Source organism: Diplotaxodon limnothrissa, linkage group LG17 (genome assembly GCF_057381915.1).
Source record: "Diplotaxodon limnothrissa isolate DT_005_m linkage group LG17, D_limnothrissa_male_GT1.1, whole genome shotgun sequence".
Taxonomy (NCBI): domain Eukaryota; kingdom Metazoa; phylum Chordata; class Actinopteri; order Cichliformes; family Cichlidae; genus Diplotaxodon; species Diplotaxodon limnothrissa.
Window position 1 is genome coordinate 23526358 of NC_140612.1, and position 16738 is coordinate 23543095.

At 38.2% G+C, this 16738-nt stretch overlaps 1 protein-coding gene across 1 annotated transcript; it reads left to right on the plus strand.

Moving 5' to 3' along the window:
* The first annotated feature begins 1146 nt into the window (after window positions 1-1146).
* On the plus strand, window positions 1147-16461 carry gnsa (glucosamine (N-acetyl)-6-sulfatase a). The gene is made up of 14 exons (XM_085375338.1): window positions 1147-1452; window positions 4155-4214; window positions 5899-6105; window positions 7334-7399; window positions 9396-9494; window positions 9700-9867; window positions 10023-10105; window positions 10731-10849; window positions 11162-11265; window positions 12109-12210; window positions 12489-12599; window positions 12713-12823; window positions 13316-13476; window positions 13881-16461. Exons 1-14 carry the CDS (start codon window positions 1282-1284, stop codon window positions 13954-13956), a joined length of 1638 nt encoding a protein of 545 aa, XP_085231464.1. The 5' UTR covers window positions 1147-1281; the 3' UTR covers window positions 13957-16461.
* Window positions 16462-16738: the final 277 nt, after the last annotated feature.

Sequence of the window (16738 nt, forward strand, 5' to 3'; positions counted from 1 at the left end):
CTCCCCCCCCCCTCCAGGACTACACAATGGACCAGCCCACTACGCTGAACTTCTCCAACTGCTGCCAAACTTTCTTCAGGTCGCGCGACAGGTGCGACAGGTGCCGGGAGCTGCTCCATTGGCCAATCAGAGATGAGCCCAAAAGTATCTCGACCAATCCGCTTTCACCTTTGAGGACCAATTCATTAACGTTTGCACGGAAATTCGTAATGTGACTCCTCTAAACGTTCAATATGTGTATAAATAAAGATTTAAAAAAAAACAACTTTTCAATATGTATTGATACATTTATTTTAAATAAACAAATAAAGGCTAAAATGAAGTAGATATGAAACATATACTTTTTACCCAAATTTTAATACAAGGCCCATCTTTTAGCAGTGAATCTTTCACAGCTTTCCTTTCATATAAAAATAACTTCAGGTCTTTAGATTTTTCAAAATCCTTGCAATGTGAGTCTAGCTTACAGGAGTTTTGTTTTTGTTTTGTTTTTTTACCTTGGCAAATTTCAATGATCTGTAACTTATATTCATATTCTAACAGCCCAGTGTCACGGTAAAGGATGAAATAAGCATGAAAAAGCACATCTTGTGTTTGTTTAAAAATGTACATTTCTCTTGAGCCTGGTTGATTTTCATGCTAACTGATACAAGAAACATAATAATGCAATCAAAAATATGTCCCAGCAGTGAAATGTATACAACCCAGCCCCAAATGCGGATTTTTAAAAACTCATATGAAACTGTTCTGAATTTTTACGTTTCATAGATTCATAGAAATGTAATAAACATGTGCATTTTTGAAAAGGTGATTTGATTACATAAGAGGTGATCACAAAGAAATCTCTGAATTGACGTCAGCTTGGCATTAGAGTAGAAACTAAATGTTTATCGCAGTCTGGTACGATAAAATCTTTGGCTATATTTTGATTGCTAAGAAGCAAATCTGTTTAAAAAGCGAAGTTAATTGAAGGATTGCTCTTGAATTGTATTTTTTTTTTACAGATAGACGAAAGAAAGAAAGAAAGAAAATTAAAGCATAAAATAAAAGCTGTAGTCATGAGGGGCGGGTATACGCCACTGACAGTCACTGGTACACGCCTACAAATCAAATGATGCGGGCTTCCGTACACCACGTGGCCAGCAAACAGGGAAGCGTTGAGTCAGGGTTGAGCTCGTGCCTGTGTTTTTGCCGTCACGGAGGAGCGGCCTCTCCATTTCACGCTGTTATAAGGCGCAACGTGGATGGTAGAGACACTCTGCTTCAGAAGTTTGTAGCTGGATGAAGAAAATGGGCTCTTTTCGCTGCTCCGGGCCGAAGATGTTCAGCTTTCTCCTGATCTGCGTCACTTTGTGGAGCCACCTAAGCGGGAGCAGCGGGGCCAGCTCTTCCCGGAGACCTAACATCGTTCTGATCCTCACCGACGACCTGGACGTCGCTATCGGGGGTCTGGTCAGTAGGAGCTTATCTGAGAGTCATGACATTGTCTTTTTTTTTAATGACATTAAACCAGATCGGATAAAGCTGACAGCTAACATTCCTGACAGCAAACATCATGCAAGCATCCGACAGAGTCAGCAGGCTTGTCAATCCATCACCACCAATGTTTTTATTATAATTTAAAAAACAAATCTAGAAGAAATGTTTTTAGCCAGCCAGAGGATGTTATGTTTATAAAGACTGGGTCTACGTAAATGAGTTGTTTGTGCTATAATAGCCAGTCTGACAGTAATGGTAATGCATAATAATTACAATAATCCCAAAGTAAACACTTTAAATCTGGTCTGTCAAACAGCACGATCTGATCTCAAGTGGGCTAGGCCCGTTAAACTATTACATGCACATTTATACACATATTTAAAAAGAAAGAAGTGTTATGCTTACAGAAGGTATAAAATGATTTTAACTGACCAGCTTTCATTTCTCCCCACTGGGCTTCCAGGCCCATTAAATCAGGCTTTTACTGGCCCAAAAACGATGCTAAAATAATTAAATTAGCAGTATAGAGCTAGATTAGTTAGCAACTTAAAGTTTTAAAATAAATGTCATGGAGACCAGGTGCGGTAAATGCGGTGCCCTTCTTTAGATTCACCTCTGCAGGTAAGAGTGCGAAAGAAATAACTGCCAAATTTTAAGATCATGCCAGGTTCACACCCCTCTTAAAAATGTGTAGAACATAAGCCATTATTTTAGGTTACATTTACTTTCATTTCATGAGAGATTTGTTTACAAACAGGTAATGAATAGCCCAAGATGTCTTTAAAAAAAGGCAAAATAGACCTGTGATCATGTGACGTGCATTACAGTTTACAGATGGGAAAGGCACAAAACCTCGGCAACAACATTATTTTCCCATCTTTAAATTAAACCAACTGATTTAAAGACACTTTCCGATCATTTTTACCCCTCCATGGTAAATCTGGCATCACTATCACACCAAGAACGGAAAATCTTTTTATTCAGAAATTAGTGTGATTAATGATTTCACTACAATGTTCATATTTTTTTGACCCACTCCTGGTCTTTATGCTGTTTAATGGACACTGCTGTTTAAAAGAGTAAAACATAACTCTGTAAAGTCACTGCGGAAAGTAACTGATGTGAGACAATAATCAAAACAAAAACTGCTGATACATACAAAAAAAAACTTGTAGGTTTTCTTATTTCTCGTTTCATCTGCTGATTCAAACCCACATGTACTCAGACTGATAGCTTGTAGATATGCCATCCAAAAACATTAAACTGCTGTGTTTCGCAGGTTAAATGTTGTTACATCATCAATGAAGGTCAGGAGTTGTTGCAGATCATGTGCCTTTATTTCTACTCTTAACCTGTGTGTGTCCAAAAACTCCTGACTACATGTTGATGCTTGACTTTGATCAAATTTACATCACACTGGTGACTTTCAAGCCACATCTAATATAAAGCTACTGATAGATATTGCCATTACCTAAAGAACAGCTTAATTTAAACATGATGCTAAATTTATGTATAAAATAAAAAATCATAACACATGCTGAGCCTTATTTTTGTCTTTAGTTTGAGTAAAGAGTCCAACTTTAGATTATTTTGTGCTGTTTTGGTACAAATTTTTCAGTTCTGAGTATCTGAACCTAGTATTACACGAATTCACCTTCAGTTGTAGCAGCAGTTATATTACAGAGCCACAGTATGTTAATCCATTTATTTTGTGCTGATTAGTGCACAAAATGCTCAGTGTTTTTCCAGAGGTGTGTAATCTCTGCTCTGTCTGAGACCACAGTCATGTGAAAAAGTGAGGGCACCACATGGAAACCTTTGGTGTTATTGACATCTTTGCACAAGCAAACATGTGGTCTGCTTTCAAACAGGATCTACAGATAAAGGTGAATAGTACAACAATGGATAAAATACTTTGCAGTTGAAAAGACTCTGTCATTGGGATCATGAGGTAATGCTGATTGCCCAGTTTAGCACAGATCATATGGGTGTTTTTCTTGATTGTCCACCAGTCTCAGACATCAGTTTGCTGACACTTTTGACAGATTTTGGTGGTTTTAATTGAAGTACTTCCTGTTTTATATAGTCCTAAAGCATTTCAGTTAATTAATCATGTCATAAACCTCAATTTCTCCTTCTGAGCCAATCCCCAATGTACATGCACAAGTCTGCTTTGGGCTTCTTGGAGACTTTGTCAGTTTTCTGACAGCACTTTTTGAGGATTTAGTGTTAGAGCTGAAGCATTTCTTCAAATTGTTTCGAATTTTTTTTTTAATCCTTTGATAACAAGTGTTTTTTAAACCCTAAGAGAGATCCAGTCATCGGCATTTAATCTGAAATCCTTGATTATAATTTCATAAATGGGAAGATGTGATGAATGTACGTTTACTTACTTTTCCAGTGTTGCTGTTCCAATGCTGAACTAAACTTTGTGTTATTTATTATAGCATTTCACCCTCTGAAAGCACTGTTTCAAATAGATCAAATATTTGCTGGTCTAAAAAAAAAAAAAAAAGCCGTTTCTATGACAGCGGCCTTCTCAATAGGACAAAAACTACATCCTGTTATTGCTGATGGCCAAAAAGCAAACAAAGAGTTTAAGTGCAGGTAATTTAATTAATGTCAGCGCATATAAATAAATAAATAAATAAATATAAAATGTGTTTTCCTTTCAGAATCCACTGAACAAGACGAAAAAACTCATTGGTGACGCAGGGATGACCTTCACAAACGCAGTAAGTATAGCCTGCCTACTAGGGCTGGGCGATATGACCCAAAATTCATATCTCGATATTTTTTAGCTGGATGGCGATATAAGATATATATCTCGATTTTTTTTTTTTGATTTTTTTTTTTTAAAGCCATAAGTTAAGAACAAAAAGAGAGTTCTTAGTCACACTGTGTCCCAGATGTCACACGGGCACTTTTATTTACATACAGCGTAGATGTACATGAAGAAATTACTCAAAAATAAATTATCAGCATTTATTAAATAATCATGGTCCATAAATAAAAGAAAACAATGTTGTTTTTGTGCATAACAAAAAGCTCACAATTGTGCAGTCAAAATGTAAACTAATAGACGCTGAGCGTAATAACAAAGACAGATTTCACAGCTGCACCACGTCTCTGAACAGGTGCCATTTGTGGTCCTTATACACACACAGTACGTATCACTCCGCGAGGCTCCTCCTCGGTAGCTGTAATCCTCCGACAATCTATCAAGCGGTGCAGCTCCGTAGCTTAGCAAAGTCATATTAAAACATTTTTTGACAGATTGCTGAGCGCTGTGTACCACATAAAATCGGTTCGCGGTCAGTAAGCACAACCAGAATTCATACATAAGGCGCACTGTCGATTTATGAGAAAATGAAAGGATTTTAGGCCGTGCAGCCCCTCCGGGCTGCATGTCGTTAGCGCGGTTAGCTCGTTAGCACGTTGACGCCGTCCAGCCCCACGCACGGTAACTCGCTAACGGAGATTTTCCGCTTTCATCTTGTCATTGCCTGCAGGTGAAGCTATGGGGGAGGCGGAGTTGTGTTCAGTGAAGGAGAGGCGAGGCCGAGTAACGTTGCGTAGAGACAAAAGTGGACGAGAGAGAGGCAAACCTGCGGCTCCACAAGTATAATTATAACGTAACATAGACTATATCGATATAAACGATATTGTCACATCTTATATCTCGTATGAAAATATATCTATATTTTAAAAAAAAACTCGATATATCGCCCAGCCCTACTGCCTACATGTTCCTCTTGTCATCAGCATAGACTGTATATCAAAGATGGACTTAGCTACTGTAATATCACCCATTTGATTTGTGAAATCTTTTGAAACCTGAGATCGTAGCTTCACGGCACAAATGCAGGAAGGACCAGGTTTTAAAAAACAAAAAAAACAGATATGCTACATGCTAATGCAGCAAGCTCCTAATCACAAGGTAGCTTAACCCTAAAGTAAACCCTGTTTTATGGTTCTTTTGGACACTAAATAGGACCATAAAATTTCAAATAACCATATGAATATAAAGTGAGACTTGACGTGACCAACTGGGACCATAAATTTATTGAGAAAGTGTTTAAGGTAATACATTAATCAAGTAGGGAAAAAAAATTCTCGCCCACTTCTATATAACTTCTTTTTGCAATCAGAGGAGTCGCCCCCTGCTGGCCATTAGAAAGAACGACATTTTAAGACATTTTGCGCTAGCTTTACTTTTCAGACCCAACATTTTGTACATCTTTTATATACAGCTTTCAGGGACTATTAAGTGTATCGTTTTAGCCCTGCTTTGCGTCTGTACATTATTTTGTAGCATTATCTAAAATGACTTTACATAAAAGCTGCATGTAGAGAATCACAAGTCAAATATAATTAAAGAAAATCCTTTCAGTTTCGTCTCGCGTCTTTTTCCCTCAGTTTGTTGCCAGCCCGCTCTGCTGCCCCAGTCGTGCCAGCATCTTGACGGGGAAATACCCCCACAACCACCACGTCATCAACAACACCTTGGATGGAAACTGTAGCAGCAAAGCCTGGCAGAAGAGCGAGGAGCCGCACACCTTCCCCGCCTTACTGAAGGCCTCCGCTGGCTACCAGACATTCTTTGCTGGGAAATATCTCAACCAGGTGAGTGTCTCTTTTTTGCCAGAATCGGTGACTTGCCTTTAGTAAGAGGTTGTCCCCCTTTGTTCTTGTACTGCGCTGTTATCTGAAGAATGAAGGAGCTAAAAAATAATTTGTTGGTGTAATTCCCCTGTAATTAAATGGAATTGAAAAACACAGAATATTCTTTTTTTGTTTGTTTTTAACCACTACATTTCCAGAAAATTAGCTAATTACAGTTGTTTACAGTACTTAAAATGTGGAAACGTACAGTGTCATTTATCTCTTGTCCTGTAAAATTAGTTATGCACTACTTAAGTTTACTTAAAATATAATTATGTGTTTTTCTTTTCTATAAAATAACTTGGGTTATCCAATATCTAAAATTACTTGCATTATATTTTATTTAATTTTTCCTGTATGAACCAGATTTGTTGCCTCTTTTTCTAGTATACCTCTCTCTGAGTAGGTAAACTTTGTACATAAATATCATTATATTGTAATTTCAAATAAAATATATTGAAGTTTTAAATCGTATGCATGTGTCAGAGATGCATAAAAGTGAGGCATCTTTACTGCATTGTTCAGGAGACTGTCATTAGATGTGCAGTCATACGATCTATCATCTGAGGGTGAAGGTTACATCTCCCCTTGTGATTAACAGATGGTCAAATAGAGAACCAGAACGTCCTGTTTGTTAGGACGTTTAAAGTGTCACCAAAAAAGCCACTTGGGCCTGTTTTGCTACTTCTCCTTTTCACTCTGTCTTTGAGCATTTATGTACCAGAAAATGAAAGAACATTTTCAAACTGGATTGGGCAGGTCAAGTCCTGCAGAATAAACACGGCATGATTCACGTCATTGTACAGTCGCATACATCAGGTAGATCAATGTCACACAGTGTGGCTCGCAGGGAATTTGGAAGATAACTAAAAATCTTGCAAATGTCTCTACATGGAAATCAGCTGTGATGTCATTTATGTTTCAAATAAATAAATGATTTTCAACAAAATGTATTTCAACAAAAAATTAAACTTTTACACTTAAATTTTGTTTAAATACTGTTTTGCTGAGCAAATCGATCCTGTCTGAAAGGTGGAAATCTTTTTGAAACGTGGCGGTGAGGTCTGAAATGGAAACCATGAAGAACATATGCGTTTATATGTCGTGCTCATCTATTTTTTTTGCAGGGTAATTCTCTTCATCTCGTCATGCAGAACTGCACATACTCAACATTTATGCTATTTTGCAGTATGGGCACTCGGAAGCTGGTGGAGTGGAGCACATTCCTCCAGGTTGGAGTTACTGGGTCGGGCTGGTAAGTCTGAATGTTCACATTATTTGCTTTTATAGATCATGGACCAGTTTTAGAGCTTACCTTATTGTCGGAGACAGTCATGCAACTATAATCTCAAAACGATACCATTTCAAGTTGGACTGACTCCACTAGTTTCTGAGAAACTCAAATTCCTGTGGTCTGAGGAACATTTGGCCCTCTTTGTCTTTAGAGGTCTTATAAACCTAAGGGTTAAACTCCAGAGTAAAGAAACAGCCGTGAATTTGAGCTGTCATGTTTCACTGCAGCATCATTTTGCCTTGTGTTCGTCTGCTCTTCTATTACTGCTTTTATTCCTCAGCATTTTTCTTAGACAATCCAAAGTGTCTGTGGCTTCGCTGCTTCTTCTGAGAACTTGTTTAGAGACTCGGCTGCCGTTTTCTATTAGCAAATTCTGCATCTGCGATAAAGCTGCTCGTCTGTCTCTGTGAACAGTGATTGATGTATTGATCGTCACATGATGTGGTCATTTTGGGCGTCTGCCTGTTGATGCTATCAATCAAACTGAGTTTATTTAGTTCAACATCTGAGTTAAATGCTGCTCCAAAGGAAAATTCAGCTCCTGGAAATGAAGGCTTGTTTAAATCCTAAAACCATCATGTTTACTGCGAATTTCCCTGAAAAGTTAGGATTAAATCTGTCAGAAGAGAAGTCATTTACAAAGCATCTTATCCCTTAATTCCTAAGGTGCAAACCTTAACTGTTAATGCCGGGGAGAAGGACATATAAGAGTTTTAGATGTAGTACCATGGGAGCGTATCGAATTAACTCTCTGCTACTCTTTCCTTTCAAGTGAGGAAATAAAGTGCAGTTTGTATTCTGCGGTTAATGATCTTCTTCAGCTTCAGATGGTCTGCGCAGTACAACCAATGTAGTTCTTTCCCTGCTACTGATGGGAAATAGGACAAGTTCAGTATCAGAAAATTGGTCAGAAAATTGAGCATTATGTGTAATTTTTAAATCTCCATGACTTTGCAATAGAGATCTTGACTCAGCTGGTTGTATTTAGGTTATTCTTTATTAAAGCGAGGTTGCAGAATGTCTGTCTCACTTTTATCACCATCTTGACACACAAAAGTTGTTTGTTTTTTATCCATATTTTTCTTTGTTTTATTATTTCCATGAGTTCCCAGTTCATATTTAATGTTGCAAAAATGTGTATTTCTGATTAAATCAGATCTGATATGAAGCTACCTCACACACCACTGTGAAATGTAGGCAGTCATGTGGCTAAATAAGGAGACAGACTAATAAAAAGGCTAAAGTTAGATTTGTGTGGATTTACAGAAGGTCTCTAACTGGTTTGCAGAAGTCAGAGGTCACGTCCAGACTGCCGTGCAGACTGGTTTATCTTCACTGTCACTGGATGAACAAACACAGATTAGAGCCGTGGTCCCATGACTTGGAAGTTTATCATAACAAAGAGCGAGACTCATGCGATTTATATGATTTTGGCAGTTTAAGCCAATAATCCTTCTGGCGCTGCACCAGAGTCACTATCACTATGCTTTGAGGGAACTTTTAACAATATGTTTCCATGAACTGCAGCTCGTCTCTGATCATTGGTGACTTCATGTGATCAGCTGTGAGCAACAGTTGTAAGTGCTGTTTTTAAGAAAAATAATAAAATTTTAGTCAGTGCGAAAGAGGACTTTTTTTCTGAACCCTGAAGGTTTCCAGGTTTCTTAACCCTAACCCCGTGCATGGTTCAAAAATAAATATCAGGCTTTTTATATTGACTTCTTAAAATTCACTTCAGCTTCTTAGACCAAGATTATATAGATACATACATATAATACACTCCTGGAAATGATTTCTTCCACTAGGTGTTTTATTCTGTGTGATTTAAGGCTGGGAAATCTGAAATGAAGAGGATGGTACATGTGCTTACGTAATAATTTGCAGTTCTTTACACATGATCCGAGTGGCTCTTTAAACCTGAAGTGTTTTACAGAGTCGTGTCGTTTGTGTTTTCCAGGATAAAAACTCTAAATACTACAACTACACACTATCAGTGAATGGGAAGGCTCAGAAGCACGGAGCCGACTACAGCAAAGATTACCTGACAGATCTACTGGTGAGAGACCTTTGATATGACTGCACACCGTCCTTTACTTCATTTATATAGCCACAAATGTAAAGCATCCTTATCTTGTTACTTTAAAGACAGTTTTTGGTTCACACTTCCATTTTTAGGGACAAAATAGAAAAGACAGAATTCATGTCTGCTTGATAAATTACCGTAAAGGTTTTTGGGTGATCACTCTCTTCCTCGTTCTCAGGCCAACATGTCTCTAGACTTCCTCCAGTATAAAACCAGCTACCAGCCGTTCTTCATGATGGTGTCCACGCCGGCCCCCCACTCCCCCTGGACGGCAGCACCTCAGTACCAGAAACGCTTCAACAACACCAAAGCTCCCCGAGATCCCAACTTCAACGTCCACGGGAAGGTAGAATTTTTTTTTTTTTAAAGTTCTTGCTGAATTTCGCTGGTTCCAAAGTAAGATGGAAGAAAGCGCTCTGTTAATAAGTTCTGTTGGGTTACATCAGTCTCTACGCTAAAGAGGACCTTGCTAATCATGATCACTTTCATTTCTCCCCTCAGGACAAACACTGGTTGATCAGACAGGCTAAAACTCCCATGTCAAACTCCTCCATTCGGTTTCTGGATGATGCCTTCAGGGGACGGTCAGTCGCTTCACCTCCTCACCTTCCTCTTTCTTTGCTCCACTTCCTTATTTCCTTTTTGAAACATCCTCCTCAGCTCCTTACCAGACCACTGCTTTCTGTCACCTTTCACATCCTCCTAATTCTCCTCCTTTCTTTTCACCTTCAGGTCTTAACATAGTTTCCCACAGATTTAGCTTGTTTTTGCAGCAGTGTGTGTGCAGCTCCTTTCTGGCCACCAGCTTTCTTAAATGAGTCCATATTAATTTAAAAATACCATTTATACGTTTCTCCACTGTAAATATTTTATTGGCCAAGTTTTTTCTGACATGAAATATAATCAGCTGCTTCATCCCCGAGTCTGTCATCCTTTGCTTGGACTCCACCATCACATTGTGCTTTACAGCCTCGATGAGCCTGGTGTAGTGGCCCAGAGAACACCTCTTAGTTTGTGCTATAGCCGACCAATGACAAGAAAACAGTCCTACAAAGGGTCAGCAAATCATCCAGAATGCAGCTACGAGGCTTCAGTTCAATTCAATTTTATTTCTACAGCACCAAATCACAACGACAGTCGACTTAGGCACTTTATACTGTAAGGTAGACCCTTACAGACCACTCATTCCCGGTTTATCTCGTCCTACAGGTGGCAAACGTTACTGTCAGTGGACGACCTGGTGGAGAAAATAGTGAAGAGGTTGGAGGTCAGAGGTGAACTGAACAATACCTACATCTTCTTTACTTCTGATAATGGATATCACACAGGTATGTCTGTGCGAGCGCTTTTTGTTTTTTATTTCAACATCTACAGTTTTTCAGAGGATAGTTTAACATTCACAAGGTTTTTAGTGTGGTAGGGTTTGGTTAGCTCTCACTGCTAATTGTTTCCCACCCTTTTATACCTCCAAAGGTTTAAAACATGAGAAACAAAACTGCTTTAAAATTGTCAGTACTGTTGAAAATGTGGCCAAATCTCAGTCACAACCTAAAAGTGACGTCTCAGATGATAAGAAGTGCGTGAGACTTGTTTTTTGGATGCAGAGTAAAGAAAATGAAAGGACTCTGTTCCTGTTTCAGGTCAGTTCTCTCTCCCAGTGGATAAAAGGCAGCTGTATGAGTTTGACATCAGAGTTCCTCTCATGGTCAGAGGACCAAATATCAAACCCAACCAGACCAGCCAGGTACACACACACACACACACACACACACACACACACACACGAAAGATGAGATGCCCTTGCTCTCTAATCAATATTTAGTATTTATCATTATTCACTGATCCTCTATTAATACAGTTACTGTTGAAATCATATTCTCTGTCTATATTATAATCTTATAACCTCTGACATATTTAAGGAAATGGTTCCAGTATAGGTTTTTTTAAAGCGTTACTATCATAAAAATTAAACGGATGCTATATTCTTTCAAGATCCAGGCCAGTGTTTAAGTTTCCATTCACTTTAAGTTATCTATAACTCCCTCACAGATCACTGCATTCTGTTTTTGTTTGCATTTTACACATATTTAGTTTATTTTGGACATCGGGGTGTAAACTGAGAGCTAAAAACTGAAACAATTAACATCATATCACCAGAAACTCAGTGGAACCACCCACAATCCAGAAAGTTTGAGAACATTTGCAGTTACTTCTACCTGCATATGTTTTGGCTGAATATTATTATCCTTGTTGCTGGTAGAAAACATTGACTTTAATTGATGTTTCACACTTTATTGCCATTGATTTTTTTGGTATTAGTTCTTGGTTAAATAAAGTAAAAGTAATAAAGCAGTAAATATTAGTCACCTATGTGTTATAAATAAATGCATATCCTGTTTTTATCTTGTTAGTGGATTTATATTCAGTGTAGCAGCATGAGCCCTCCTGTTGGTCCCAAAAAGAGGAAAAGCAGCAAAGAGAGGAAAAAAATCTACTTTGAACAGATGCACAGGATCTGTGTTTAGAGATGGTGCATCCATTTTGCTGGCCACATTTGTTGGATTGAGTGTTTCTTTTGTCTTTCCAGATGTTGGTAGCGAACGTTGACCTTGGCCCGACCATCCTGGACATCGCCGGGTACAACGTCAACAAGACCCAAATGGACGGCATGTCGTTTCTGCCAATTATGGTGAGAAAACTAAGCTTGTGTTCTGCTTTTGTTGTCTATAATACAAGGTAAAGGAGACGGTTGAATATTAATATGCTTAGTCAGACCCAAGTACACAAATAAATCCTTTTATTTGTAGATATTTTTACATCATCAAATGTTGATCAATTGCCACATCAACACATTACTAATAATATAATAAGAGGTAAATGACAACTTATCAACAAAACTCAGTAACGATTATTAGGTAACAAAATAAATTTAAAGTCACACTTGTTCATATCTGTGTGTGTCACCAGGAGGGGAAGATGAACGGCAGCAGTTGGAGAACAGACATCCTGGTGGAGTACGAAGGCGAGGGCAGGAACAAGTCGGACCCTGCCTGCCCGCTACTGGGTCCCGGAGTGTCGGTATGGAAACAGGGATGAAGTAAAACTTTGTTGTTGTTGTGGGTTGTTTTGTTTTTTGGGGTTTTTCAGCGGCACCAAAAATTAAACACCAATAACAAACGTTTTTTCTATAGGAGTGTTTCCCAGACTGTGTGTGTGAGGACTCTTACAACAACACTTACGCCTGTGTGCGCACCATCGCCCGCTCTTCCAACCTGCAGTACTGCGAATTTGATGACAATGAGGTATAGTATTGTATTTATTTGCTTTTGATTTTCAGTCTTTAGCAATTTGTCAAGCTAGCCAGCTAACATTTGTATTCAAATGTTATTTTTGTTGGCACTAATGTTAGGCAAGATGGCTACGATTAGCTGTGCAACTTAGCTGTGCTGCATTAATCTGGTGACGGTTAGTTCATAAAGCTGAACTAACCAAAAGTGCTCCTTTTTATATTTTTGTGTAAGAAAGTGAGCACATATCCTTAATATAGAAATCAGTCAAGCAACTGGGACAGTTGGGAATGTCTCACTTTTAAGTTAACATCTGTTGCAGCGCTAGTGATAAAAGAGGATTTACCATGTGAAAAATGCTTCGTATAGCACGTTTAAAAGCGCTGTGTGCAGGTTTTGAAAGTCTTTGATTTGCTGGCATCTAGTGGTCAAATCGAGAATGGCATGTCCTTGAGTTTCTTCAGTTTTGAATCATTAGCATATTTCACAGATGTCTATGTTCTGTAGGTTTTCGTAGAAGTCTACAACGTGACTGCAGACCCGTACCAGCTGACCAACATTGCAAAAACCATTGACAAGGAAGTCCTGGAGAAGATGAACCACCGGCTGATGATGCTGCAGTCCTGCTCCGCACAGTCATGTCGGACACCCGGCGTGTACGATCCGAGGTCTGTTCAGCAAAAATCTGCATTTTATCCTTTCTTTCTTTCTTTCTTTCTTTCTTTTTTTTTTTTTTTTTAATCAATAAAATTATATGTAAATTCTCTCACACTTTTGGGAATTTAAATGTTTATCCCGTGCATTCACTTTTTTCTAAACTATTTAAATCATGGCTATTGTATAAATACACAATTACTGTGTACTTTTCAGTATTTTTCATGTAATGAGTTGTGATTTCTTGATAAATACCTTGAAAATAAAAATATCCTGTTACTCAAGAGTTCTATTTAAGTCAGCAATTAGTTTTTAATTAATTAATTACATTTTTTTTTACCTTTCTAGTAAAGTTTTCCAGGCTCTATTAACACACAAGCATTAATTATTCTACCCTGTGATATTTTCCTCCCCTCAGGTATAAATTTGACCCACGGCAAATGTTTACCAGCCACAGCTGGAGGCTCAGCAGACTCAGGCAGACAGTGAAGTAGGAAGACTGCGAAGGATGTGGGGAAGCTGGGGAAGAAAGGCTGCGTTGAGTGATGTATTCAGCCTTTCCTGATGTTGTTGCCTTGTTGTCGGGCCTCCTGAGCCAGTCTCTTTGTAAGATGAGGATGGAGAAGGGATCAGGTGGGGGTCATATTATGGCGCTGCTGGAAGATAGGAGGCCCACCTTTTAAACTGTCTGTTTGGACTGCTTTTCAATTATTTTGTCAGTAGGTGTGAAAGAGAGCCAGATTATTCAGAACTGATTTACACGAGGCAAGCCATGAATTAAAACCCTGTTTTCATATAAGCCTTACTTTGCACTGAACATATCACTTTAATTCCTTTCAACTACTCACTCTTCTAAATGTTTAATTTATGGTTGAACACTTGAATTTATCAGAGAAAGCTACAGAGCCCTTACTTTCCCATTAGGTGTGACTGTTTTCCCCCCCCTATCTCATGCACTCATTTTAAATTTTACTATAAATTCACTTATATGACTTTGCTCACTGTGAGTGGCATAAACTGCAGTTCCTCTAATGGCCACTTGAGGGTGGCTTCAAAAGTGAGGCAGTCCCAATAGATTCCCCATGTTAAAATGTCAAACTTAGCACTAGAAATAAACACATTTACAGGCTGCTACAAAAAGCAGTTCTGGTCTTTACCGTTAATCTAACTCTTCATAACAACTGTAAGGTAGTTTAATTTAAAAATAACCCATTTATTTTAGTTATATTATGGTATAAGGATTATATGATCAGGCCCTCTTTAACTGGTGGATGCCAGCATAGATTTACTTCAGGTACTTTGAGTAACTAAACCGGAATTTCAACTTTATTTTTAATGCCTTTGTTCATTGTAGTTGTTTGACAAATAATGTGACCTGCTGTGTAGTTAATGATACAAAAGTCTGTCCAAGAAGTTTCTACTCCAATTTTAGTTGTTGTTGTTTTGGGGTTTGTTTTCTTTTTTTATTTTGCACCAATTAGTAAACTTGTTTCTATTCAAAGCAGTAATCTAATGAATGGAGCCATCTGCGTAAAACTAGAAAACAGACTAGACAGTATTTTTTTTTTCCTTACAATATTTCCCCTGAGTAAAAACAAGTGCTGACGTTAGCTGAAAACTTAGGTTCATCCTCCAGTCCAAAGACCAATCTTGCAAACCACTACCTAACACCGTAAAACTTTCTTAGGTCAAACTAAAACTTTTTTAGCAGATTTTTCTCCGTTATACTACAGCTGTATGCATTCATTACAGACACGTAGGAGTTTATAATAAATAATCCTGTGCGCACGATAAGGAAATGGCACCTTAAGGGACTCTAGGGGCTCTGCAGAAAGTTGTACTTGAAATACTTCGGCAAATACAAGCTCTAAACTGCAAACAAGGCTCCACTTTAAGATTTTCGTAAACAGTTCATGTATTCAGGTTAATTTTATCAGGTTTAGAGCAAAGTTCTCAGAGCAAAAGAGGTTCCTCTGACAGGCCGAAACAAATAGATCTTACAATTATTTAGCAAGTAAATTTTAAATTATCAGAATTATACGACTGATTAATCAACTCAAGTTCAAGCCACAGTCACATTACCCTCTCAAGTTGCCCTGCACATCCTCCTGTGATGAAGGTAGCAAACAAAATTTGATCATTTCAGTCTCCCAGGTTTTATATGGTAACTCTAACACGATCCCCCTTCCCAATTTAGCACAATGTCCAAGATAAATGACGAGTGTTTGTTTTTGAGAGATTACACAAAACAAAAAACTTTTAATTTTAATTAATAAGGGTTTTTTAAAATTAAAAATAAGAGTTTGCTGACATTATTCTGCCGACCCCTCAATTAAACTCCGATTGAATCCTTGGCACAAGACGAGATATGCCACAGGTTGCCAAAAATAGGAGGACAGCAAGTCAGATGTAGCAACAGTACAGAGCATCCTGTAATCTTTCAAAATAAAAGACCGTGCACCAAACAACCCTTCCAAAACCATCCTAGTGGGGAAAAGATGGAGCAAAACTACATTTCTGATGCACTTCTCAAACTTGAGACACACAAATTCATGGCCTACGTGAACTGAAAACATTGTGCTGATGTTCAAACTTGTAAAATTTATGTTCAGTAAGATGTGTGCAGATCACTCTGAGGTGGAAACCTCAGAGGGAAAATGCTAAACATCTGTTTTTAAAACAGACTGCGTGTCATGTTGACTGAGAACCGAAAAGACTTTCCCATGTTCTACTGTCTTGTTACTCTTTAATAATATTATTGTGTTCATGTATTGCCTCTTGCTCTGTATTCAAAAAACTGGACTGAATTCACGTGATCATCGAAATCCTCCACTGGACTGTTTTGCCGCCTCCCCCATACAACTGATCACTGATCGTATCTTGGACTCACTGATGCACTTTCCGCTCTGTCAGAACAGTTCAGTCGTTTTGGCACCCTTGAGTAGTTTTTGATTATGTATTTTTGGCTTGTGTTTTTGTCCAAATAAAGATCTATTCTAAAGCAATCACGTTCTGCTTCAGTTTTTCACTTTAAAAAGGTCCCAAAGTGTCCCACACTGCCTGAAATATTTATTAAATTACATTTCTGACCTGCCTCAGTCCTACTGTCATTCAATCACTGCAGTTAATAGCATTAGCTGTGATCCTGCATGTTACCAGAAATAACATCGTTAGTGACATCATACAGAGCCAAGAATAGAAAAAACTGTCTGAAACAGCATTTAGAGCTGTGTAAAGTCCAAGCTTTTGGCTCACAGGGATTAACCTTATTTAAAC